Here is a 25,983-nt window from a genome sequence, read left to right on the forward strand (position 1 = left end):
AAACTGATGTGGATAACATAACAATGGCAATAAAGTTGATGTCAATATGAGGAACCTTGTATATCCTTGGAAATGATTATTGCATTATTCCCATGTCTGTAATGCTATTTGCAACTTACCAGCCTGCGTTGACTTATCTTGCTGAATGTGAACAGACTGCTTTATTTTCTGCTGAATTACAAATGGAACTCGACATGTTCTTTAAGGAGCAACCCCATTTCTGACTTTATGATGGAGTAAAAGTCACAGATGAAGCTGCTGGAAATGCTGTGCCTCGGACCATGTTAATTATTTGATCCGACAACATGAATTGCTGTGTAGATTTTATGTGGATACTTAGATTTCATCAATCTATCAATGTATATTAATATATTGATATTAATATATATTCATATTAATATATCAATGCAGTTGCATGCATGACTGCTTTTTCTTCCGTTTTCCTATTTAAAATGAAATGTCATCAACCTGAAATGCTAACTCTGTTTCTCCCTCCACATGCCATTTAATCTGATGAGTATTGCAGCATTTTCTGTCTTAATACACATTTCTGTCATCAGCATTATTATGCTCGTAAAATTTAAAAAAAACTTTGAAGTAAAACACATTGCTATCATGAATACAGGTCTTAGAAACAAAAGCTGAAAAAGAATCCTTGAAATCAAATCAAGACCGCAAAACCACTTTAGCATAAATGTGCCAAACTGTGGACAATTTCATTTGGCCAAGATTAACACACAGCATAGTACCTGTGTGGAGAGTGAGAAATTGTGTAGCACTTAACTGAATTCCATTTCCCTGGATTTCCACATTAAAATGGAGTTCTCAGAACAAATGTATCTGTGGAGAGGGAAATCTGGTTAATGTTTCAGATTGATGACCCTTCATAAGAATTTGCACATTGTTTTTATTTGAGACCTTCAGACCTGCATATTTTTGCTTTCCAATCCAAAAGCACACCCGAGAATTTCCTGTGACTGCACACCTACTGTGACTGATTATGCCGTACGAATAATTTAGAAGTAAAATTCCCTAGAATTAAAGTGAGGTGGAAATGCTGGACATTTGAGCTAAAAAAAAAACCACCTGCTGGACACAGTTCACTCCTGGCACAGCATCAGTGCACAGAGAAACAGAATCAATATTTCCATTCAATAACTTATTACATGAATTTGGAAAGGTTATTCATTTAATAACGAGGCACACAGCCAGGTTAAAAAAGGGAGAGGCTAATGCGGAAAGAAAAAAAGGTAGAGGGAGTGAATCATGTATACTGGTTAATTATAAACCATTGGGTAAATTATTTCACTTTGTTTTCAAGCCCTAATTTTAATACTGGTAAAAGAGGAAATTGTTTCGCATTTACGATTTCTTCATGCAAAATTCTTAGTTTAAGAAGGTTTGAGGCCCTATTTTCTGCTATTTCTTTTCATTCCCTTCTCTCCTCACAATGTTACAGAGATTTATCTATGTAAGATGAATCATTTGGAAGGTGAATTCAGCATCTGTGCACCAAGCCTTTGTTTCACAATTCTGCTTTTTAACCAGAGTGCTGAACTGATGAATGGATTCCAGGTTTTGGGAACAGAAAGGAAATTCCCCCACTTGGCTATATCATCAGTTCATTTCATAATTAAAAGCCCCATTTCAAGGTTGCTGATAAAAATTTGTTATACATTCTCTGAGTGGTTTGACATCAAATGTAATTTTAAAAGGCTGATGTTAATTAGGTAGCTGTCAAATTCTACCATGTGAACAATTTCATGCACATACTTTTGAAAAATGTTTAAAGTGGTTCAGTGATTTACATTAATTCCCCTAAATACTAAAGGTTACTAGACCAAGGGGGACCCGTTGGATCCCGTCCCCTCAATGCGCGGTTGCGGGGTGGGTGGGGGCGGCCAGCACCATCACACACACACACTAACCACCCCACACACACACACACACTAACCCCCCCTCCCCCCTTGATATTATATTAATATTATTCATTCGCTCCTTTTCCCGCATCCCCCGCCTTATCCACTCACGTATAGCCCCCAACTGCACAAGCGCAGCTAGAGAGGGTGAGGGGGGTAGAGATTGAGGGGTGGGGGGAGCACGTGGCATCACAGGGTTGGTCGCCGAACGCAATACACCACATCTCACCCATAGGTCCCAATACTCACCACTCCCTCGAGAGGGAGGGGGGAGTAGAGAGGGGGGGGTAGAGAGGGGGGGAGGCAGGTAGAGAGGGAGGGGGGTAGAGAGTGAGGGGGAGGGGGGTAGAGAGGGAGGGGGAATGTGTAGAGGGGGAGGGGGTAGAAGGCTGATGTTTTTAATTAGGTAACTAATAAATTCTACAATGTGAACAATTTTTTTCACATACTTTTGAAAAATGTTTATAGTGGTTCAGCTATTTACATTCATTCCCCTAAATGCTAAAGTTCCATCCAAAGCATTAAACACAAGATGTAGACTGATACTGCACTGTTTCAGACAAGTCGTCAAACTAGATCACATCCAGTCTCTCAAATAGATGTAAAAAACCTTCTTATACCAGGTGTAAGATTTTTCTGTCACTTCACTGTTTGCTTTAGAGGTTTCAGCACAGAGTCTTTTGGGAAATCGAGGTTCAAGGTGAAGGAGAAAAGATTTAGTAGGAATCAGAAGGGTAACTTTTTCACACAGAGAGTGGTGGGTGTATGGAACAAGCTGCCAGAGGAGGTAGTTGAGGCTGGGGCTATCCCGTCGTTTAAGAAACTGTTGGACAGGTACGTGGATAGGACAGGTTTGGAGGGTTATGGACCAAGTGCAGGCAAGTGGGACTAGGGTAGCTGGGACATTGTTGGCCGGTGTGGGCGAGTTTGGCCGAAGGGCCTGTTTCCACACTGTATAACTCTATGACTATGGCTCTAAGCTTCTGACCTGCATTTCAAGCTCTTTTTAAAAAAAAGACGCAGTGCTGGAGTAACCCAGTGGATCAGGCAGCACCTCTGGAGAACATCGATAGATGATGTTTTGGGTCGGGCTCCTTCTTCAGATTACTTTTCAGCTTCAAATTGTCCCTTTGTTTTCTTTCTCTCTAACTGTTCTCATTAATCAGACGGCTTTGTCAACATTGGAATCGCTTGAATCCCCCTGACCTCATCCTTTCAGAAATATTCCCTTTATCCTCGTGCCTTTTCTCACCCTCTCTAAATTTAAAATGAACATAGTTTTGCACTTGCTGTTGGATTTGGAACATTAATGGACCTGTCCCACTTAGGCGACTTTTTAGGCGACTGCATGGTCGCCACATGTTTGCGGGTGGTTGCCGGGGAGTCGCCTTCATGGTCGTGAGTAGTTCCTGCATTTTGGGAACAAGTCGCGGCCTCATTATGGTCTCCGCAAATTTTTCAACATGTTGAAAAATTAGCGGCGACCAGAATGAAGCCGCCATGGAGAGTAGCGAGAATTCTTGTATGGTAGGTGCTATGGTAGTGGGTTGCCAGGAGGTCGAAGGTTGTCATAGGTTCTTGTAGGTTGTAGCCGGTGCTGACCGGTGAATTTCATTGGCTCATTGGGAAAAAAAACGTAAGCAGTAGATTTCAGAACCAAGGATAACCAACCGGTAATGTTAATGTCTATCAAGCTTCACAGCTGTGTATCTCTGGCTTCTTAAAAGTTGCCTCCACTCCTTCTCCCCCCCACTCCCACCCCTCTTTTAAAGGGCTTACGTGACCCTTCCCGTACACTGTGCTTTCTCCGTCTTAATTACAGCGCCAACCTTCCTGTTCATCGTCTGTATCACATTGGCTTTGCACCGTGTGTAATTCAATCAGACAGCGCTCAAAGTTCAATGGGGAAAGCAATATTTAAAACTCCACAATGAAGGGTGTAGACAACATCTTAAAGTAGCAATGTTACAACATTTTGAGATTAAAAAAATCATGTCTGCAATTTATCCCATCAAATAAAGCATAACAAGATGTTTAATTTGACACCTAATTCACTTTCATATCTTCAGTATTAAAAACATTATGGCCATTTTCATACTCTGAAATTAGCATCTTGTTCCCTATTGCTTTTCCAGTGACTTAACTCAAAAGCTGTGATCGAGGACAGTCAAAAGCCCATAACTTTCTTAAAAATTAAGAGAACTGAAAGAAATTTTCAGTTATTATAGATTGAAACATTCTGAAACAAATATGAAACAACCTTACTTGGATGACCTGAAATTAAAGCATATAATTAGTTAGTTACATAATTGTAGCTAATTATAAAATTCAATTCCTAGATCTAAACATCTATCCATTTCTTAAGAAAAGGTTAACATTTTTAAATAGCCTAAGTGTCCAAATAACATTCACACAAGAATTCACAATATAACATGATTTTTAAATCTCATTGTCATGAATTTATAGGCCAAATGGAAGGAATTTAGTGTTTAATTCCCGTAAATTAATGGCCATTTTAATCATCTTGCGAGTGGGTTTTTGTGGAACGCAATCGATTGGAACGTTGCGGTTTGCGGTGAATTTAAACCCCATATCGGCAGGAAAAACACTGCCGGTTCGTATGGGGCCCAAATCCAATTTTCGCAACATGAAATTTTGATTAAAGGCATCCTAAGAAGCAAGTTTATATGTAAAATAAACGACTTACCTTGCTTTGTCCCGTCCGTGAGATCCGTCCCATTATCGGCGTTGACGGCGTTAGAAGTTGATTTTTATTTTACACCAGCGCTGAAATTGTCCCGCGGTTTAAAAAAAAATTCAGAGAACGGCAGTCGGAACGAATTTTCAACATCAGCTGGCAGCCCGAGATAATATATCTCAGACAGACAGGCGAAAACGGCATTTTAATCCCGCCCCCCTCCTCAAAGGCGCCAAAGTCGCGCACACGGCCAGTGACAGAACTGCAGCGCTGCTGAAGGTAAGTTTTGTAACATACCTACTTAAAGAATCTAATTTATACAGTGCTAATAAAACTACCAGCATCTGCAGTTCTTTGTTTCTACAAATACGCAATGTCCAGCCACATCCAAGTCCTCCAGTTCTCTTTCATGATTCTATTCATCAGCATGTTTATTCAAAGTTAATTCAGTGAGATTCACAGGGAGTAATAACACCAAAGTTATCATAATATAATCTAATTCCAAGGTGTTGTGTTGCAGATATCGATGAATGTGCAGGAAACGGGTCCCCGTGTCAACAAAGGTGTCAGAATGTGATTGGCAGCTTTAAGTGTTCCTGTAGGCCTGGCTACTACCTTCATAACAATGGGCATTTGTGTACAGGTACTTGAAACAGTAACCCAGTCATTTGAAACTTCCATTTTTGTTACCATTTCTAACCATTGGATAGTCATCATTATACAGGTACTTGAAATATTTCATTTTTTGCCTCTTGAAATTACTGCAAAAAAATTATATTATTTTGAAAAATGTCAACGTGGAATGTTGCCATGATATATTTGCTGCTTTCTTGTACTTCAAGTGAGCGTCCAGTCTTCAGGTTAGTTTATTAAGATGTTTGATTTATCCAATAGACTCAAGATTGCAAGGGAGGGAACTACAAGGGAGGGTGGGAGAACAAAGGATAATGGGGAATTGCTGGTGTGGGGGGGGGGACAAAAGGAGGCACCAGCGTGCTTTGTAACTTTGTCAGCGCTGTAGGTGGCTGCTATTTGTATACATTGGGTATGCAAGCAAAAAATCTCACTGTGCCTAGTCACATGTGACAATAACGTATTCCATTCCAGATTCATTGATATTTTGATGTTTACTTATACCAAGATGATACATAACTCTGTTACTTATGCTTCCTTTTCATGGAATAAGATAATAGTTGGATAATAGTTCCTCTATTTTTATGGAATCTGGAAATTGCTGGCAAAGCTACTGTTTATTGCCCATCTCTAATTGTCCTTGAAAAGGTCTGTCACCTTTTTGAATCCCGGTAGTCCTCCAATTGAACGTACCTACACTGCTGTTTGGGGTGTAACAAGATTTAGGTCCAAATAATGAAAGACTTCCAAGTCAGTTACTAAACCTGCTTGCATGTGTGACTTGAAGGGAACATGCAGGTGAAGATTTTCCCATGCATCCACTGCCTTGGTCATTCTTGGCAGAACAACTCATGGCACTGGGGGGTGTTGCAGCCCAGGCAATAACCTATTCTGTGGAACCTTATCAAATGCCTTGGAAAATTGAAATGTGGTCAATTTTCCATTTCCCCTTATCCACTGTGCGTATCACCTTTTCAGAGAAGACCAATAAAATGGTAAAACATTATTTTCCTTTTGCAAAGTTGTGCTGACTTTACCGTACTGCATTACTTTGAACTTTTCTGTGCCCTTCCATAACATCATTAGTAATAGCTTATAATATTTTTTCTGTGGCTGTTATTCAAATAGCTGCTTTCTGTTTCACATTTTAAATGAAGGAGTTATATATGCTATATTCCAATCCACGTGAACCTTTCCCAAATTTAAAGAATTTTAGAAAATTAAAACCAATGCATCAATTACCTCCTGAGCTACCTTTTGTAAGATCCCAGGATGAAGGCTATCAGGAGACATGCCAGCTTGCAGCTCCCACAATTTGCTCAGTATGACTGCCCTTTGATGGTAAATTTCCTCTGTTCCTCCCTTACAATCCTGATTTCCGGCTATTTCCGGGATGTTACTTGCATCCTTTACACTGAAGATTGATGTAAAATATCTGTTTGATTTATCTGCCATCTTTCGGTTTTCTGTTATTAATTCCCCAGATTCACTATATATGTATTACCCACCCTCATTTGGTTAGCTCTTTTACAAATATCTATAAAAGATTTTACTCTTTGTTTTTACATAACTGGCTCACTTTTTCTTGAACTCTAATTTTTCATTGCTTTTATACATTTTGCTGCTTTGTTTTAACATTCTGTACAGTCCTCTGATCTGTCACATGTCTTTGTGTAAGTGAATGCTGTAACTTTAAGTTTGATACTAACTTCAACTATTAGATTAAATACAGATGATGGTCCTTCCCTTCGAACTGCCTCATTAAAACAAGTTATTTACTGGATAAGATGTTGCAAGACGGTGGAGTGAAGAGTGTGTGAGGAGGAGCAAGGAACCATTTGTAAATCCAAACTATTTGGATTGAAAATATTATAGTTTTGATACCTTCAGACCACAATCACTCTTATTAAATGTACAGTAGTTAAAATGTATGTGATCTTTCTTTCTGATTTATGTTGGGACATTGTCAATGTTAATGCTCCACCCGTGTTTCTTCCCACCTTTTACCATTCTACTGTTATCAATGTAGGGTTTCTTTCCATCTTTCTGTAAATGCACACTTCCATTGGTAGAGTCCCAGATTTTAACCAACCTCTGAGTGAACAGACTTCTGAATTCCCACCTGGATTTTTGGTCTCCAGTTTGTTTGTCTTTATCACTTGCTCTTCATAATTTATCCATATTTGGTCAGATAAAATAATTAATTGATTAGAATTTTTTGTTTCTTTGCCCAGAATTTATTCCTCACAATCTTGAACAATGCCACCATCTAAAACATCATTAAAATGTTTTATTCTAGGTGGAACATCAGTACATTTTTCTGATGTGATCTTTACTGAATATGTTTTATTTATCTTGGTTTTAATATAGTATGTAACTGCACTTTAGGATGACAGGTTGGGATGACCATTATGTAACCCAAAACATTTGCTCTGCTTTTTAGCTAGCAAAGACATAGTATGTGATAGCACAAGGTGCTGGCTTTAATGGCATACTGCACCAATTGTCTATTGTCTATAAATGGTTTAAAAAAGGGTACTAGGGTGTGGTCAATATTACAAGGTTGTGTGAAAGAGTGGATTGCAGGCATACGTCCCACCTTTCAATAAACAATTTAAAATGTTCTGTATTTGCTTTCACCCTCACACCAAAAAGAAAGTAGGCACATGCCCTCCAAAAACTTGCACACAAGGTATTGTGCACCCCCCACCCAGAGCTGAACATTGCATAACTAAATTATTTATGTCTGAACCTACAAGCAGATTTTGAGCGATTTGCTTAAGCTACTTCACAGCTGAACTAAGCCCAAACTACAAGACACAACAATAACATTTATTTCTGTTCACCAACTGCTGAGAGTGGGGTCAAAGTTCCACTTTGTAACAACTGCACGCACTGTGATGTTTAACGGCAGTATATTGCAGCTTTAAGCTGTAAAGAGAGGACCCTCTGTTGTATCCACTCCAGAATTCAAATTCACTGAATGAAACCCAAAGGAGCAGGGCAATAGACAGGCTGTCAGAGCTGATTTGTCAATGTAATATAATAGGAAACAGGGGCGAGCTGGGCATTAGCCACCAATCATTCTTGTCTGCATTAGCTTCAGTCTACAAAGCCTTTCAAGGAACATGGCAGATTGACAAGTTAAAGAAAATGAAAACCGAGGTCAACGTGTTTGATAATTTCATTATGTCTTTCTTGACTGGCATGTCTGTTATTGATTTCATCTGTTTGATGGATTTTATTATGGATTTAAACCTTATTTTTAAAGTATGTGGAAATACTTGGCTTCTGTCCATGGAAAGCAAATTCTCAATATTTTTCCTATTACATTTATCATTTGGAATTTTGCTTCAGCCTACTGGGAGGGTGTCTCATAATCTCCCAAGTGTGAGATACTGGGAGTTTATCCCAAGGTCTTTGATTGTTAGAAGGTAGGAGTATATCACGGGATGCCCGACCATTAGAAAATGGGAATATTATCTCACAATCCCTGAGCAATAGAAAATGGAGTGTAACTCAAAACTGATTGAATATTGGAAAATGGCAGAATAACTTGGAACCTCCTGAGTTTTAGACACTCAGAATATTGCTTCTGCATTTGGTTGGTGATATTTCAAGATGTTTATCTTATCTCTTTAGTATAGAAACATCGACTACTTAGAAGCATTGTTTTAAATATCAACATATCAGAAATTCAGTTAAATAATTGACCCCATTTATTAATTATTCAGTTACTATTAAGGTTTTCCTGCTTTGAAGTTATGATAAAGTGATAAAAATGGTACTTATTTTAGAGTCAGTGCAGTCCAGATTTACTGGACTGATTCCTCTGATGTGAGAGCTATCTGATGAAATAAGGACCTAAATGGGCCTATAGTTTTTGGAATTCAAAAGAATGAACTTATGATGGTTGAAGGTGAAAGGGGAAATATTTAAAGGGGCCTGCCATTCCATATATGTGGGTGATAAATAGAGGGTGATAAATATATGGAATAAGTTGCTAGACGAAGTGGTATAGGCAAGTACGATTACAACATTCAGGAGATATTTGGACAGGTATGTGGATATGAAAGATTGACAGAGACCAAATGTAGGCAAATGTAACTAGTTCAGGTAGTCAAACATCGGTGAGACCAAGCATAGGCTTGGCGATCGCTTTGCCAAACACCTCCGCTCGGTCCGCATTAACCAACCTGACCTCCCGGTGGCTCAGCACTTCAACTCCCCTTCCCATTCCGAATCCGGCCTCTCTGTCCTGGGCCTCCTCCATGGCCAGAGTGAGCACCACGGGAAATTGGAGGAACAGCACCTCATATTACGCTTGGGCAGTTTGCACCCTAGTGGCATAAACTTTGAATTCTCCCATTTCCGGTAGCCCTTGCTGTCTCCTCCCCTTCTCAGCTTTCCCTCAACCCTCGGGCTCCTCCTCTTCCTTTTTCCTTTCCTCTCCCCCCCCCCCCCCCCCCCCCCCTCCCCCCCCCTCATCAGTCTGAAGAAGGGTTTCGGCCCGAACCGTTGCCTATTTCCTTCGCTCCATAGATGCTGCCGAACCCGTTGAGTTTCTCCAGCATTTTTGTCTACCTTAGTTCAGGTAGTCAACTTGGTTGGCATAGACGAGTTGGGCTGAATGGTCTGTTTCCATGTTATATAACGCTATAATTCTTTGACTCGAACCGCATCTGGTAAACCAAACAGGTTAGAATTCCCAGCTGACAGCGTAGATTCTGTTGAACCAAGACCAATATAACAATTTCTTAACAAAGTAATTCAGAACTGATTCTTTAGAAAAGGAGTGTTTTGCATTTTCAGAAGCATCAACATTGATTAGATCATGGTCTAGATGGGGTGCTCAAGACTCTTGGTCAATACTGGAAGTTTAGCGGCCAATAATTATTGGGTTTTAGATACGATGGCCTTTGTGATTACATGTTATACTGAGATACTCTGACCTAGAAATTTGCTTTTATGCCGGTGGGGAAAAAAACAGTGCATTGCAATTAAAGATAGGTTTAATCCAGGGTAGAGCTAAATTATAATCATTTACTTGCAGCCACAATGGAGAATTGACCCTGAACATTTCCATCAAGGTTTTCAATTGTGGTTTTGGCTTGAAATTCACCCCAATGACAATAATAATGGTGTGATGCTAGTTTTTGGCCTTCCATCAAGATTTTACCCCTCTGTGGTTTAAAAAAAAAACTGTCATTGTTAGAACAAGCAGTTTCTATTGAAGTTACTTCTACTGAAATGATTTGTTTAAACAGCTAATCACACTCTTGACTGCTTTCTTTGAAAGGCAGATGTAGTGCCCTTTGTAGCCTCAATTATTACTATGCACACTGCTCTTGGAGTCATATGTATTCAGCATGGAATCAGACCCTTTGTCTTCACTCATCCATGCCGACCGACCAAGTTGCCTACACGAGCTAGTCGTAGATGCCTGCCTACGGTCCAGATCCTTCTAAATCGTTCTGTACGTGGACCTGCCCAATTCTCTTTTAAACATTGTGCTCTCCACTACTTTCTCTGGCAGCTTATTACTTATACGCACCAACCTCTGTGTAGAAAATGTTGCCTTTCGAGTCCTTTTCAATGTTTCCCCTCACCTGAGACAAAAATGATACGATACGAGAAAACTTTATTCATCCCCGGAGGGAAATTGGTCTGCCAACAGACACTACACACAAGGTACACAAAAACTTGAAATCAAAAGTGCAAAAAAAAAGAAAAGGACAAGCGTCTGTTGGCTGGCTGCCGTGTGCACAGCGCCTAAACCGGAATGAACAACAAACAAACAAATGAATGCAGACCTATCTCCGGGGCAGAGGATTCTAAAACTAGAGTGCTTCCCCCCACCCACGCCGGGTCCCCATTGTTCTTCACGGCGGTCCCCCTACGCTGGGTCCCCATTGTCTTTCCCGACCCCCCCCCCCCACGTTCTACCGACACCGAGGCTTCCCCTGTCACAAAGGATCCCTTTGCCACTGAGGCCCCATCACCGCAGAGGCTCCCGTTGCAGTTGCTGCTCAGGCTGCCGCCAAGTCTCCTGCTGCCGCCGCCAAGGTTCCCATCCCTGCCACTGCTGAGGCTTCCTAGACCCAGGCAGCCCTCCTTGCCCGGCTTCTCTGCAGTCCCCTGGGATGCCTGTGGGGCGAGTCGGGCCTACCGGGGCGCGTTCCGCTCTTCGGTCATCGCTCCGGTCATCAGTGCTGCGGTTGTTCGGCGGTTGGATCGGCTCGCACTGCTGCCCCGGACACTCCCGCCGCGCAACACTTCGTGCACTTATTTAAAGTTACATTTCATCAGACACTTCTGAGACACTTTCCCAATTTTAGATCTTCTTGTAATCTTAAATAACCTTCATTGCTGTCCAACCTGACACTAATTTTGTGTCATTCATAAACTTACTTACCATGCAACTAGTTTATCATCCAAACCATTAATACAGCTGACTTTAAACTGTGGACCCAGCCCTGATCCCTGCGGCACATCTTTGGTTACATGCCATCCAATGGGCCACCAATTACCTCAAATATAATTTGTATATGTTTGGACTGCTGTTGCCTGAAAGTCTTCCTTGGCTCATTATGATTTTTGGCCTTTGAAACTCCCCTTTTGACTTGTTTTGCAGTTTGGCCTCCACATTAGGAATATTATCCAAACTCAGTCAAGGAAACCATAATTTTTTTTTCACCCAGAGGATGATGCGGACTGGACCTGTGGATTTGTGAGCATTGTAGGTTTCCATGAAATGTAGATGTTCACAGACATTGGAATTTGATGATGATGATGATTACTTACTGTCTATTATGTCTCCTGGCATGTAGAGCAGCAACAAAGGTCCTCCACTCCTGTCTGTTCTGGGCCATCATGCCCGGTAGTGTTGATTCCTTCAGTTGCTGTTTCCGTAACATATTTGTTTTACGAGACAGGTTTGTTAGCCCTGTGCTCAACCTCCAAACTGGAGGACCAGTGGATCGCTCTTCGTCTCGCCTCTACCCTTCGACCTGTCCAGCATGGGAGACCCTAACAGGAGACAAATCTCCCGCTGGCATAGCTCTAGGGGTCACTGAGACACACAAGCTCCCCCACCACGACAAGGTTGCAATCCAATGGGGAGGATGATGATGATGGTGATACTTTATTGTCACTTGCACCAAGTTAGTTTCACTCCTAAATTTCCCAAGCATCACTTCATAGAGCCAATGTGGCTACAGATCTTAAGGATCTATGTGTCCCCCTGGCTGTGGGTAACCCTGTTTCCCTTTCAGTAAATCTAGAATTATGGCTAACTCATTGCTTTTGCACGTGCTGTTATTTTTTACACAGCAATATTCTGCAAGTTGTAGCTGTGGTGCTTATGGGCTGTCCTTGTCCTTTCACGGCTGGCTCCTCAAGCTGCAGATGTATGGCGAATTGCCAGCTGATAGTGAAACACATTGGTGTTTTGACGTCTGCTGAAGCTAAAGCAGTGCAGCATTACACTAGAGAACCTTAGTGTTATTTCATATGGATTGCATTTGAAGATTGCAGTGGTAGGGACACTTTTTCAAACCGTATCAAACCAAGGGGCATCCAATACTTTTAAACAACTAAAAAGGAAAATGTCAGCTTTATTTTAGTTAACATCTGAAGAATTGCTGGTTAGGGATGTGACTGCTTGTCATGCCTACCTCCCAAGAATATTATACACAAACGCTGCCAGGACCTGTGGACCTGTAAGCATTCAAGTAAAGAGGGAAAACATTAGTGTCTAGAAAGCCAGGAAAATATCTGCTTACATGTAGATGAGTCAGTGGGCTCAAATATGGAATAAAATGGAAAGCACATCATTTCAAAACATCTGTTTTTCTCTCAGTCACCAACCGATAGGGGGAAAGCATATAATCTGGCTTGTGGCCAAACCCTTTTCTTGCATCCTCAGTGAAACAATCCCACTTCGACATTGGCTATTAGTAATCCCATACTGAATGTCTGTGTGCCCCTGCTTATCCCTGGAGAGACTTAAATAGCAGTTGGTCCTCAGTTGTTTTGCCTCTACGTACAGTTTCAGAATTGCTTTAATTCCAACAGGGAAAATCACGGGAGGAATTATCCCTTTGAGAATATTTACAGATAGAGTAGAACGCTGATCATTTTACAGTCTGGCTCAACCTGAGATGGGCCTCTATTATTTTCTTCTGTTCTGGGAGGCAAGTTAGCCCTGTTATTTTCCACTGGAGAAATTTATATTAGTTTGTCAATTTTCATTTTCTTGGTTATTTTTATGATTTCTCTTCACTCCTTTGAAACCATAATGCTTGGCATTACATCTGTTTTGAGTTCACAAGTTATTCAACTAATATTGTTTTTGATTGATTTTTCAGTGTAACAAGCATTGTAACACCAGGAAATGCCAGCATCTAGCTTCAGAATTTTGGGTTAAGGGCAGGGCCGGTCTTAGGAGGTGCGGGACCCAATTGGGAACTATTTTGGTGAGCCCCAGGTTCCCAGCCAAGGTCTGTAGATTCATAAAAATATAATTAAAGTCTATTATAGACTTTATATCTCTATGGTAGAATGGAAAGTAATCAAAATGTGCGCTTAAAAAGTGCATGCGACTTAATGGACCACACAGATCTAAACTACATTTTAATATAAAATTGCATACATGTAAGCCTACAAGTAACAAACAAAATGTGTAGATCACCTCTGAAAAGTACATAGTTACAATACCACTTGTTTTAGTGACTATTTTTTTTTAAATTAAATAGATCCTGGAAAACTAATAACCATTGGTGAAAAACCAGTCCAGGCATTAAATTTTGGGCTTCAGCCCCATCCTACCCTTTGGGCTTCTACCCCATCCTAACTTAGTTGTGTGTGTTAGTTGCCTGTGCGTGATGTGTGCGTCCTAGTTGTCTGTGCGTTATGTGTGTGTGGGAGGGAAGGAGAGAAGGGAGGGTGGGAGGGTGGGAGGGAGGGAGGGAGGGAGAGAAGGACGGAAGGAGGGAAGGAGAGAAAGAAGGGATGGAGCGAATGAGAGAAGGGTAAAGAGAGAGGAAGGAGGGAGGGAAGTAGAGAAGAGAGGGAGAGGGCCGATGGCAGGAACGGATGCCGGGGTCCGGGCAGACGGGTGTGAGCTGAGGCCGATGTTTGTAAATGTCGCTCCAACCCCCGGCCCGGCCCTCCATGTATTGTTCACCGCGTCTCCCCGGGGAGAGAGAGGGATGGAACCGGGGCTGTGTGCGTGAAGCACGACGTCTGGAGGCACTGCCCTGGGACCGTGAGCGACTGACCCACCTCCCCCTCTCCCCCTTCTCCATTCCCCCTCACACCCCCTCCCCGTCAACCCCTCTCTCCCCCCTCCACCCGGGGTAGATCTACCCGAGCCGAGAGTAGATTACTCTGGCGCGGGGCCCCCTTACTCGCGGGGCCCAATTGGGAGCAATCGGTCCAATCGGCTTAAGGCCGGCCCTGGTTAAGGGCACGGACAGTACCCAGGAATGCACATCTAAATTAATTGCCTTCATTCCATGATTATTCTACAAGCATGCATTTTCCGGGATAAACTGGTCTTCATGATTAATCCAGTCACTACATGGGATTACTGGCTGCAGCGTTTGTACCTTGTTTTGTTCCTATTTTGACTACAGGATGTGATCAAATGAAGTAACACTAGATCAGCTGTTATTCCTTGTCAAGTTATGTTACAAGGTGGTCCACAGAGCTTCAACATTCACCCTTACTCCCAATTCCCAGAGGTTGCATTGTCTGCATTTAATCATTCATTCCACGTTACAGTAAATCACTCATTAAGGAAAACATGGATTGATTCCAAATCCAAGCTCTGATTAGATTTATTTACAAGGTAAATAATATGCGATAATGAATAGACAGCTTGGTATTAAGCGGTAAAGTAAACACAAGTCAAATTCACACCATCTGTGTACGTTATATTTTAGAAAGCCATTTCTTAGAATTTATATTAAATGGGATGTTGTGCACTAACTATTACAGTTCATGTTTACTTGTCGAGATACTTAAGGCCAGCTGCACTAAATAATGCGGTAGGGTGTTTCCATGTTACAGTTTTTTATATTTGAAGCAAACGAAGAGGCGTTATTGCTAACACTCTTCAAGCTTTGATAGGCGTGGTAGTGATGACAACAAAATGAAATTCTCCATGGTGTGTTCTGCCTTCCCCAGATTAGGCACTATATTTAATAATTGCTTTTATTTTGTTAGTTTTATATTCAGTTTCCTAATTTACTCGGCAAGTGAAATAATCTACTTCACTCTTCAAATGTGAAGAAGGCTTTTAAGCAATCCGAAAGCATTCTGGACCACACTAACTACCTGTGACGCCACTTTCAGGTGACTGTTACCTGTACCCTCTGCCCTATGACATCCCTCAGAACCCTCCCATTCATTATGAAGGTTTTGCCCTGATTTGACCACATTTTCTTGTGGAGTCACGGAGTTGTGTCAACTTTAGTCGCTAATTGGATTATTTTATAAACTGTCTTGTCTGTTCATAGTACAATTGGATCAGAATTGGCTACTGAGATTTATACAAGACAGAACTGCCTTTGGATTGATGTAGAATGTACTGTGTGAATATTCCAGAACTATTAAACTTCAGTTTCCAGGAAGCATGGAGCCTGTAAACATACACTAATAATATTTACAAGGACAACATTTTGTTTCTTGTTGAGGAATGTGATTGCATATTACTACGTGAAAGTGCTTAATTTCTCCTATCTAACTTGATTATAGCCTCGGGCCAATTGTTTCCAGACTCTCATGTACTGTGTTAAACTGCAACAGGACACCCATGCTCTTTGTTGTTTACAAACGCATTTAATACTTTTGGCAATTAAACATGTCTCGTTCAGTTGATCCTGTAAACTTAAATCAAACTAAACAAATTAAGAGAAAAAATACCAGGTCTGGAACGCAATTCGAATTAGCCTGTTTGGCAATGGATAAAAAGGTTGGAAGAATATGCATTTCAGCCGGTTTTGCTGAACGTGGAGGGTACAATGATGTAAAGCAAGTGTGAGCAGAAAAAGGTGAGGTGAAATATATGAATGGGACAGAGAACAATATAGACACAAGCTGATTGATTTCAACAATAAAATAATATGGACATCGGTTGCCAAAAGGTATCAAAGAAATGAGAAGCAATTATTCATACTCTCACGACAGCCCAAACAATTTATCCAACTGATTTAACTTTTGTTCAGGGAAGGGAATATTTGGAAATATTTTGTCTTAGCCTGCCCTCTGATCTGGCTGAGCAAGTACTTCAGTTCATCGCAGTCAAGGTTGAGCATTAAATACTGGGCAAGTCCATGACTCCAGTGTTTTGTGAATGCATGTTTAAAATATATGGAAATATATTTTACACATGTATAAGAATCAACCTCAATGTAATCATGTAATTTAATGATTTAAAGATAAAGATATAGTGGCAGATTAACCCTTGGAATAGAGAAAGAACATTATTCTGTACAAGCTTGCTTGGATAAGGACAATGTATTGTGAGATAAGGCTGCGAAAGTACAAACTATAACGGGAATAAATTAAGATGCATGGCAGGATCACTTTGGATGTTTCCTGCCGTCAAGCAAAGGCACACAATTGAAGACAACCCAATGTTGCTATGCAATGCGCTGCAGTTTAGGGCTTCTCCTTGCGCATGGCGTGCACAGCCTAAAGTTATAAATCAAGGGTAGACATCCAGGCCAGGACAGCATCAGTTACTGGGTGGATGGCTTTGATGCCACCAGGGAAAAGCCTCAGTGAGCAGTCATTCACGATGTGTGGGATGGTCTGGTCTGGATGTCTGCAGTCACAAGCAGGGCTGTCTGTTATTCCTCACTTATGCAGATGATGGGCTGTTCTTGCATGGAGGGTGTGGATTCTGTTCAGGGTTAGCCATTGCTTGCGACGGAGGTCAAAACCCGTTGGAGGACTTGTCAAACTTAACCCGAGGCAATGCTGTCTGCTGGAGTTGGTCTCCTGTCGTGCTTATATGTAACCATATGAGCAAGCAGCCATCTCTTTTGCCATTTCCTTCAGCATTGTTGGCCAGGGAACCAGGCAGATTCAACTCAGTGTGGATGTATCCAATACAAGAACCTATGCAGACTCAGCCAACAGAGATGCACTGCACATTAACTGCTTTAATAGGGATCAAAACCTGTGAAAGAACTAATGTTATTTTGAGATTATAATAAACAGAATGGCATGGGGATAGGGTTCTAGTGGATGTGGCCTTGGCCTTTTGTATAGGAAAGCTCAATTCTCAAAGGTGAGATGAATTCCTGACAAATTATTGACAAACCAACTTTTCTCACCAATGTAACTTTGCTTGATCCATCCCCAGCTCATTTCATTTACTCCCTTAATCTTCATCTTGTTGGTTTTAGTTTTTGCTAAACCAGAAAATCTTAGGCTTTGGTCATGTTATTTCCTTTGTACATTTGAGCTCATTCAGAACTCCACTGCTCATGTAGTAAATTTTCTGGAGTTTGCTGATCTATAATTGGTCCTGATTTTTAACCAAAAAACCCCAGAAGTTCTGAAATTATATTACTTTTACATCAAAGTTATTTTTCTGACACCAGGTAATCTGTGCCCTCTGTACAATCTCCCAGTCTTGCCTGAATTTCAGTTATTTCATGATTGATTGCCCTGCCTTCAGCTTCAAACTTTAGAATTCCCTCCCTAAACATTCCCATTTTGTCTTCCTTTGAGATCATTATGAATCTGCCAGGATTTTGATAATCTGACCTAATGTTTTTTTGCATGTCTCTGTAGCAAAATTTGTTTTGTAATATGGCATCTCTCAATCACCATAATCTAAGTTCATGGAGCAACACACCTGGGGTTCATTCCATTAAATTTAGCATGGTTCATTATCAAGTTAATTGCATTGAGCTAGTCTGTCTAGGATCTGACTGGAAGGAGTTTTTAGAAGGCTCCAGGGACTTCTGCTCAATGTGCAGTCTAATATACTGGAAGATATAAAATAAATAAACCACTCTTGCCCACTGAGTGTGTCATCTCACAATGTGTTGCCTTTTGGCATCGAGTCTCAACCATGGAAGGGAAATTTGTACTTTTATTTGCAACAAATGAACTGAATTACTTGCTTGATCAGTTCAGAGGGTACAACAGGAAAGGGTAGAATATGTTCTTGCCTTAAGGACATTTAATAGGACTACATAAATAGTTAGAGATCCTGCTTTTGAAATTGACCCAATGATGTTTGAATCCTGGGTTTAATTGATTTGATATTTTGGTATCTAAAACGCTTTTGGATTATCGAGCTTCAACTCGATAATCAAGTTTGCTGATGACACTGTGGTGGTGGGCCTGACCTCAGATAATGATGAGACGGCCTACCCGGGAGGAGGTGGCTGATCTGGCACTCTGGCGTCAGGACAACAGCTTCCTCATGAATATCAAAAAAACTGAGGAGCTGATCGTGGACTTTAGGAGGGCACATCATACGAGGACGTACATACCATTGAAGATAAATGGGGATACTGTGGATAGGGTGAGCTGTTTTAAATACCTGGGAGTCCACATCTCTGAGGATATGACATGGACATCACACGCTGCAGCACTCGTGAGCAAGGCAAGGCAGCGCCTTTACCACCTCAGGCAATTGAGGAAATTCAGAGTGTCTCTGAGGATCCTCCAGTGCTTCTACTCAGCGGCTGTGGAAAGCATCTTGTCCGGAAATATCACGATTTGGTTTGGGAACTGCTCTGCCCAGGACAAGAAGGCTCTGCAGAGAGTAGTGCTTTCGGCCAAACGCACTATGGGAACTACACTCACCCCCCTGCAGGAACTATACATCAGAAGGTGCAACTCCAGAGCAAACAAGATCATGGGTGACCCCTTCCACCCCAGCAACGGACTGTTCCAGCTGCTACGGTCAGGCAAACGCCTCCGTTGCCATGCTGTGAGAACGGAGAGGATGAGAAGGAGTTTCTTCCCAGAGGCCATTAGGACTGTAAACTCCTATCTCACCAGGGACTAACTTTACTGTACCACTTCACAATTTCTTTAGATTACTGGGGGTTTTTTTTCCTTTTTCTTTCCGCCCACAAATATGTAATATGCGAATATGTGATTCTGCTCCATTCTGTTTGTAGTTTGTTTGGTTTTTATTTTGCACAATCCGCGAGCATTGCCACTTTTCATTTCACTGCAAATCTCGTATGTGTATGTGACGAATAAACTTGACTTGACTTGACTTGGATAGGCATATGAATATGCAGGGCATGGAGGGATATGGATTGCGTGCAGGCAGAGGAGATTAGTTCAACTTGGCATCATGTTCAGCATGCACATTGTGGGTTGAAGAACCCTTTCCTGTGCTGTATTAGAAACATAGAAACATAGAAAATAGGTGCAGGAGCCTGCACCACCATTCAATATGATCATGGCTGATCATCCAACTCAGTATCCTGTACCTGCCTTCTCTCCATACCCCCTGATCCATTTAGCCACAAGGGCCACATCTAACTCCCTCTTAAATATAGCTTAAATATTGTTCCATGTTCTATGAAATAGCAGCTGCCTTTTTGGTTCATCCACACATACTCATGCTAACAGGTTAGTTTAGCTTTTGCTGACTCTTTCTCATTTACCCATGCTGGTTTTTTTTAATTTCCAGATGTGAATGAGTGTCGGTGGGTGGGGGAGAGCCGAGTGTGCCACCATTCTTGCCACAACACTTTTGGCACCTATCTCTGCTCCTGCCGTGCTGGCTTCCGACTTCAGACCGACAGGAGGACATGTGAAGGTAAGAGGGAAGGAAGGGCAGTAGTGGAGAACAGACCAAAGATTTCTGCTGGATGAAAGTGGGGAAAGAAACCTTTCTATTTGAGAGAAAAAGCAGGAAGATAATTTTGGTTAAGTTCTAAAAAACGAATAAAAGTTGATCATAAAGAGTGATCTGTGTGTTCTGGTTTATGGTCAGAGAGGGAAAGTTTAAAGAAGATGTGTGGAGCAAGATTTTATAACACAGAGAGTGGTAGATGCCTGGAAATATGCTGCCAAGGGTGCTGGCTTTAGCAACAGGAGAGACTCATTTCAGCAGCTTTTAGATAAACACCATGAATATGCAGCATGTTTGCAATGGGTGCTCCTGGAAAAGAAAGTTGAATAATTTGAATTATTGGACTGAAAGTGCCTGGGAAAGCAGCATTGAAAATTAATACAGGAGAGGCTCTTCAACATGGACAGTCCATTGAGTCCTTCAGAGAGAAAAGCAGTAGACACCAAAGCCCAGCAGAATTATTTATGTTGCACCAACATTGCAATCTTCGAATGCAGAAGACTACATTGGCAAATTCAATTTCAATAAATTCACAGCATCCAGATAATTATGGCCAAAGTTACGCAGTTATTTGGAATCAATTATTCTTTGTAGCAATTTTTAAAGGAGATATGTTGGATTTTCCACAAAACTTTTATTGATGTAAATTCCTGAGCACTAGCTTTAAGTATTTGAATCATCTATTTTAATAATGAATCATCATTATTTTATTAGTAAATTTTCATTATTGTGCACATTTCTGCTGTTGTCATCACACTTGCTTTATTTCATTTGGTGCGTTTTAATTCTCTGTCACTTTAGGTTCGATTTAAATTTTGTTTTAATATAATTGAGATAGTGTACAAGTGGCTCTAACTATATCCTTGTTTTCTAACTACAAGATATTGATGAATGTAAGGAAGATGTCTCTCTTTGTAAAAGCCGTTGCCTCAACGTCATAGGATCATATCGCTGTGCATGCATGGAGGGTTTTCAGATGGTTGAAGGCCAGTGCCAAGGTACTTTAATCTATTTTCTTATTCAATTTTCTGTTTGGTGCAGTTCCACTCAATATACAGTTTAGCAATATTTTTCCATTGTCTATCATTTGTTTGTTGATTCTCAATGATTATAGTCACAGGGTCATACAGCACACAAACAGGCCATTCAACTCAACTTGTCCCTGGCAACTAAGATGCCCCAGATACTTTTGTCCCACCTACCTGCATTTGACCAATATCCCTCCAGTCTTTTCCTATCGATCTAACTGTCCAAATGTATTTTTTAAAGCTGTTATAGTATCTGCCTCAAATACCTCCTCTGGCAGCTCATTCCATATGCCCACCATCCTCTGTGTGGAAAAAGTTGCCTTTCTGGTTTCTATTAAACCTTTCCCCTCTCACCCTAAACCTATGTTTTCTGGTTCTTGATTCCCCTACCCTGGATAAAAGACACTGTCCATTCACCCAATCGATTAGTTGCCTTGGAATTGGGTTGACTGGTGCCATCTTTTTGATGACTCAGTTTCCACAAAAAAACAGGCATAATGGAAAATCAGAGGTCATAAATTCCTCTTTTACTGTAATCTTGTTGAGTTCCTCTGTCTGTATAACTCGTTGTCACCTATCCCACGGCCTATTGTGTGCCCCACATTGCCTTCATTATCGTTGTTTTACGTATCTTCCATTCATTTGTCCTAAGTACCGTCTATATCTCTCGTTCTCCTTTCCCCTGATTCTTAGTCTGAAGAAGGTGTTTAAATCCAGACCCCCACCGGCAACCTGAGCTTCCAAACTAGGCTGTAACTTCAACACAGTACTGAGTGCAGATTTTTTTTTAAATTAATAGATCGGACCTACACTTATCCTATGAGAGGACCGTTTGGTAGCCTGTTAACAGTGGAGAAAAAAATTCATGCATTTGTATTTTGTATCCGATGGGAAAGGGGAGAAAAGGGAATGAGTAGGATGTAAAAAGACCTTAATTATGTTGACAGTTTTCCTGTGCAGTGAAGTATGATTGGAGTTGATGGTGGAGAGGGTGGATTGTGTGGTGGAATCTTTGATCCACAACTCTGCAATGTCTTGTGGGTTTGAGAATTCCTGTTGCCAAACCAAGCTGTGATGAATCCCAATGGGATGCTTTTTATGCTGTGTCTGTAGAAGTTGGGAAGCCATGGAGACATGCCAAACATTCGTAATCTACGGTGTGCTTTCTTGGCTATAGCTTCTGTGTGATTGGTCCAGCACAAATTGCAGGTGACATTTACACTAAGCAACTCGAAGCTCTTGAATATCTCTACTTTGGCACCGTTAATGCTGACTGGGACATGTACTCTCTTCGTTTCCTGAGGTCAATAACTGGCTCCTTCATCTTGTTAACATCTTGAAGAAGATGATGTTGTCTGATTGATTAAAAATATATTGGGACATTCTAAAGTCATGCAAGATCTTTAGTGCCTGACCAAAAATTAATATTGGGACTTTGAGTTACAGTCGATTCTCGTTAATCTAACAACATTTGTTATGACTTCTATACATATTGGTATATTGATTAAATGTCAGATTGTAAAATGTTATGATCTCAGAATCAATTGACTTCATGTCGACTGTCGGTGAATGATGGGTAACTTATTATACGTATAGCATATCTTGATATGTATCTTTTTGGTTAATAAAAGGTTTCTATAACAAATACCATTTAAACATAACGTAGAGGAAATATAAGGAACTGCAGATGCTAGTTTACAAAAAAGATACAAAGTGCTGGAGTAACTCAGCAGTTCATGCAGCATTTCTGGATCGGTGACATTTCAGGTCCTGGCATTTTCTCTAGAGATGCTGCCTGACCCATTGAGTTACTCTAGCACTTTGTCTTTTTCCATTATAACATATATTGACAAAAACTTACATATGTTAATGGAACAACATACATAAACATGGTCTTCCTCTGCAATGTTTAGACATGTTTGTATGATTTATTAAACCAGTCGAATGATACTTGCTTAAAACAGGAGTATTTATAAACAACATATAATGCGCATATACACTTTATTAAAAGATAAACACAAGCCAGATGTACAATTGTAAGTTTATCATAAAGATATTCCTTTTTACTTTGTCTATAAATTTGCATGGATGAACATGGAACTGCAAATTAGAACTTTCACGAGCCCACACCGGCTAACAATGTTCCAGCTACGTTAGTCCCACTTGCCTGCTCTTGGTCCATTTCCCTCCAAACCTGTCCTATCCATGGGCCTGTCTAACTGTTTCTTAAACAATGGGATAGTCCTAGCCTCAACTACCTCCTCTGACAGCTTGTTCCATACATCCACCACCCTTTGTGTGAAAAAGTTACCCCTCGGATTCCTATTAAATCCTTTCCCCTTCACCTTGAACCTATGTCCATTGGTCCTCGATTCCTCCACTCTGGGCAAGAGACTCTGTGCATCTACCTGATCTATTCCTCTCATGATTTTGTATACCTCTATAAGAACCCCCTCATCCTCCTGCGCTCCATGGAATTGAGACCTCAACCTCTCCCTATAGCTCACACCCTCTAGTCCTAGCAACATCCTCGTAAATCCTTTCCCTTTCAAGCTTGACAATATCTTTCCTACAACATGGTGCCCAGAACTGAACACAATATTCTAAATGCGGTCTCACCAACGTCTTATAAAACTGCAACCTGACCTCCCAACTTCTATACTCAATACTCTGACCGATGAAGGCCAAAGTGCCAAAAGTCTCTTTGACCACCTTATCCACCTGTGACGCGATCTTCAAGGAATCATACACCTGTACTCCTAGATCCCTCTGCTCCACAACACTACTCAGCGGCCTACCATTTACTGTGTAGATCCTGCCCTTGTTCGATGTCCCAAAATGCAACACCTCACACTTCTCTGTATTAAATTCCTTCAACCATTCTTCCACCCACCTGATCAATCGCTCCAGATCCTGCTGTAATCTTTCACTATCGCAAAACCACTCACTTTTGTATCATCAGCAAACTTGCTAATCTTGCCCTGTTTGTTCTCATCCAAATCATTGATGTAGATGACAAACAGTACCGGGCCCAGCACCAAACCCTGAGACACCCCACTAGTCACAAGCCTCCAGTCCGATAAGCAATCTTCCACCATCACCATCTGCTTCCTTCCATGGAGCCAATTTGCTATCCACTCCTTGGATCCCATGCGATCTAACCTTCCAGAGCAGCCTATCATGCGGAACCTTGCGAACGCCTTACTGAAGTCCATGTACACAACATCTGCAGCTCTGCCCTCATCGTCCTTTTTGGTCACGTCTTCAAAAATATTAATCAGATTTGTGAGACAAGACCTCACACTTACAAAACCATGCTGACTATCCCAAATCAGCCCTTGCCCATCCAAATGCTTGTATAACCTATCCCTCACAATACTCTCTAGTGAGTTACCAACTACAAATGTTAAGCTCACCGGCCTACAGTTCCCAGCATTTTACCTGTAGCCCTTCTTGAAAAGAGGCACAACATTTGCCATCCTCCAGTCTTCCGGCACCTCTCCTGTATTTAAGGACGACTCGTAAGTTTAGCGGGCATTTTACATTACCGGTCCATTTTCCTTGGTCCTGAAAACTCCAATGAGCCAATTAAAATGCCCGGTCAGCGAAGGAGATTGCCTACGGCTGCTCTCAACTGCCTATAACTACTTAACAACCCCACTCCACTGCACTACGAGTTCAAAAGAACCATGCCTACCAATTTTTACTCGTGGAAAAATGTTCAACTTGCTGAAAATTTCTCCTTGACCAAACTGATGCCACGAGTATGCGGGAACTTCCCTCGAGCATGAAGGAGAGTTCCAGTGACCTCATAGGACCTCATAGGACCATGTGTCGACCATGCTGTGAGTTTGAGTCTAGGGCAAACTCTTCTAAACTCGCAGATTAGGCGCCACAGTGGGACAGTCCTTTAACACTGACTTCTCCCAAGACACTTCCATCCTCCATCCTACTCCTTTCTCCTCGGTGAATACAGAGGAGATATTTGTATATTGAGGCCTTGCCCATCTTCTGTGACTCCACACAGAGGTGACCGCTTTGATTCCTGAGAGGTCCCACTCTCTCTCTAGTTACCCTTTTCCCCCTTACAAATTAGAATTTTTGGGGATTGTCCTTGATGCTCCCTGCCAGAGCTATCTCCTGGCCCCTTTTTGCCCTTCTGATCTCTTTTTTCAGTTTGCTGATTAGCTCCCGAAACTCCTCTAGGGGTGCACTTGGTCCCAGCTACCTATACCTGTCCCATGCATCCTTCTTGTGTTTGACCAACGTCTCAATTTCCCTCGTCAGCCAAGCTTTCTTACGTTTGCCTGCTTTGTCCTTCACTCTAAAGGGGATGTACACATCCTGAGCTTTCTTCAGTACACCTTTAAAAACATCCCTCTTAGCCGATGTTCCTTTTCCCTCAAATAACCTGCGAGCGAGTGTCTTGCAACTTGAGCGAGACCTTCTCTCATTCCCTCAAAGTTGGCCTTACCCCAGTTGACCATTTTCACATGTGGATGCTCTCCGTCCATATCCATATCTATCTTAAACCTAATCGAACAGTGGCCACTGGTCCCAAAAGGCTCCTCAACAAACACTTCATTACCTTGCCCTTCCCAATTTCCCAATACTAGATCCAGCGTTGCTCTCTCTCGTGTGGGGGGCTCTACTTACTGCTGTAAGAAAACTCTCTTGAACACTTTTGAGGAATTGCACCCCATCTAAACCCTTCACACTGATTTTCCCAGTCTATATTGGGAAAGTTAAAATCCCCTTCTACAACAACCTTATTTGATCTGTAGCTGTCTGCAATCTCCTGGCATATTTGTTCTTCTAATTCCCTTTGACTATTCTGGGGTCTGTCCTACACTCCCAACA

The 25,983-nt window shown here is 41.5% G+C and overlaps 1 protein-coding gene across 1 annotated transcript in view; it reads left to right on the forward strand.

Moving 5' to 3' along the window:
• The window catches only part of LOC116984781 (kielin/chordin-like protein), a 242,197-nt gene that overhangs the window by 95,861 nt on the left and 120,353 nt on the right, over positions 1-25,983 (forward strand). Inside the window, exons 9-11 of the mRNA XM_033039151.1 lie at positions 5,138-5,260; positions 19,931-20,059; positions 20,977-21,093. Coding sequence (XP_032895042.1) covers positions 5,138-5,260; positions 19,931-20,059; positions 20,977-21,093 — 369 coding nt within the window. The remainder of the gene's footprint in view (positions 1-5,137; positions 5,261-19,930; positions 20,060-20,976; positions 21,094-25,983) is intronic.

This window comes from Amblyraja radiata, chromosome 20 (assembly GCF_010909765.2).
Source record: "Amblyraja radiata isolate CabotCenter1 chromosome 20, sAmbRad1.1.pri, whole genome shotgun sequence".
Lineage (NCBI taxonomy): Eukaryota > Metazoa > Chordata > Chondrichthyes > Rajiformes > Rajidae > Amblyraja > Amblyraja radiata.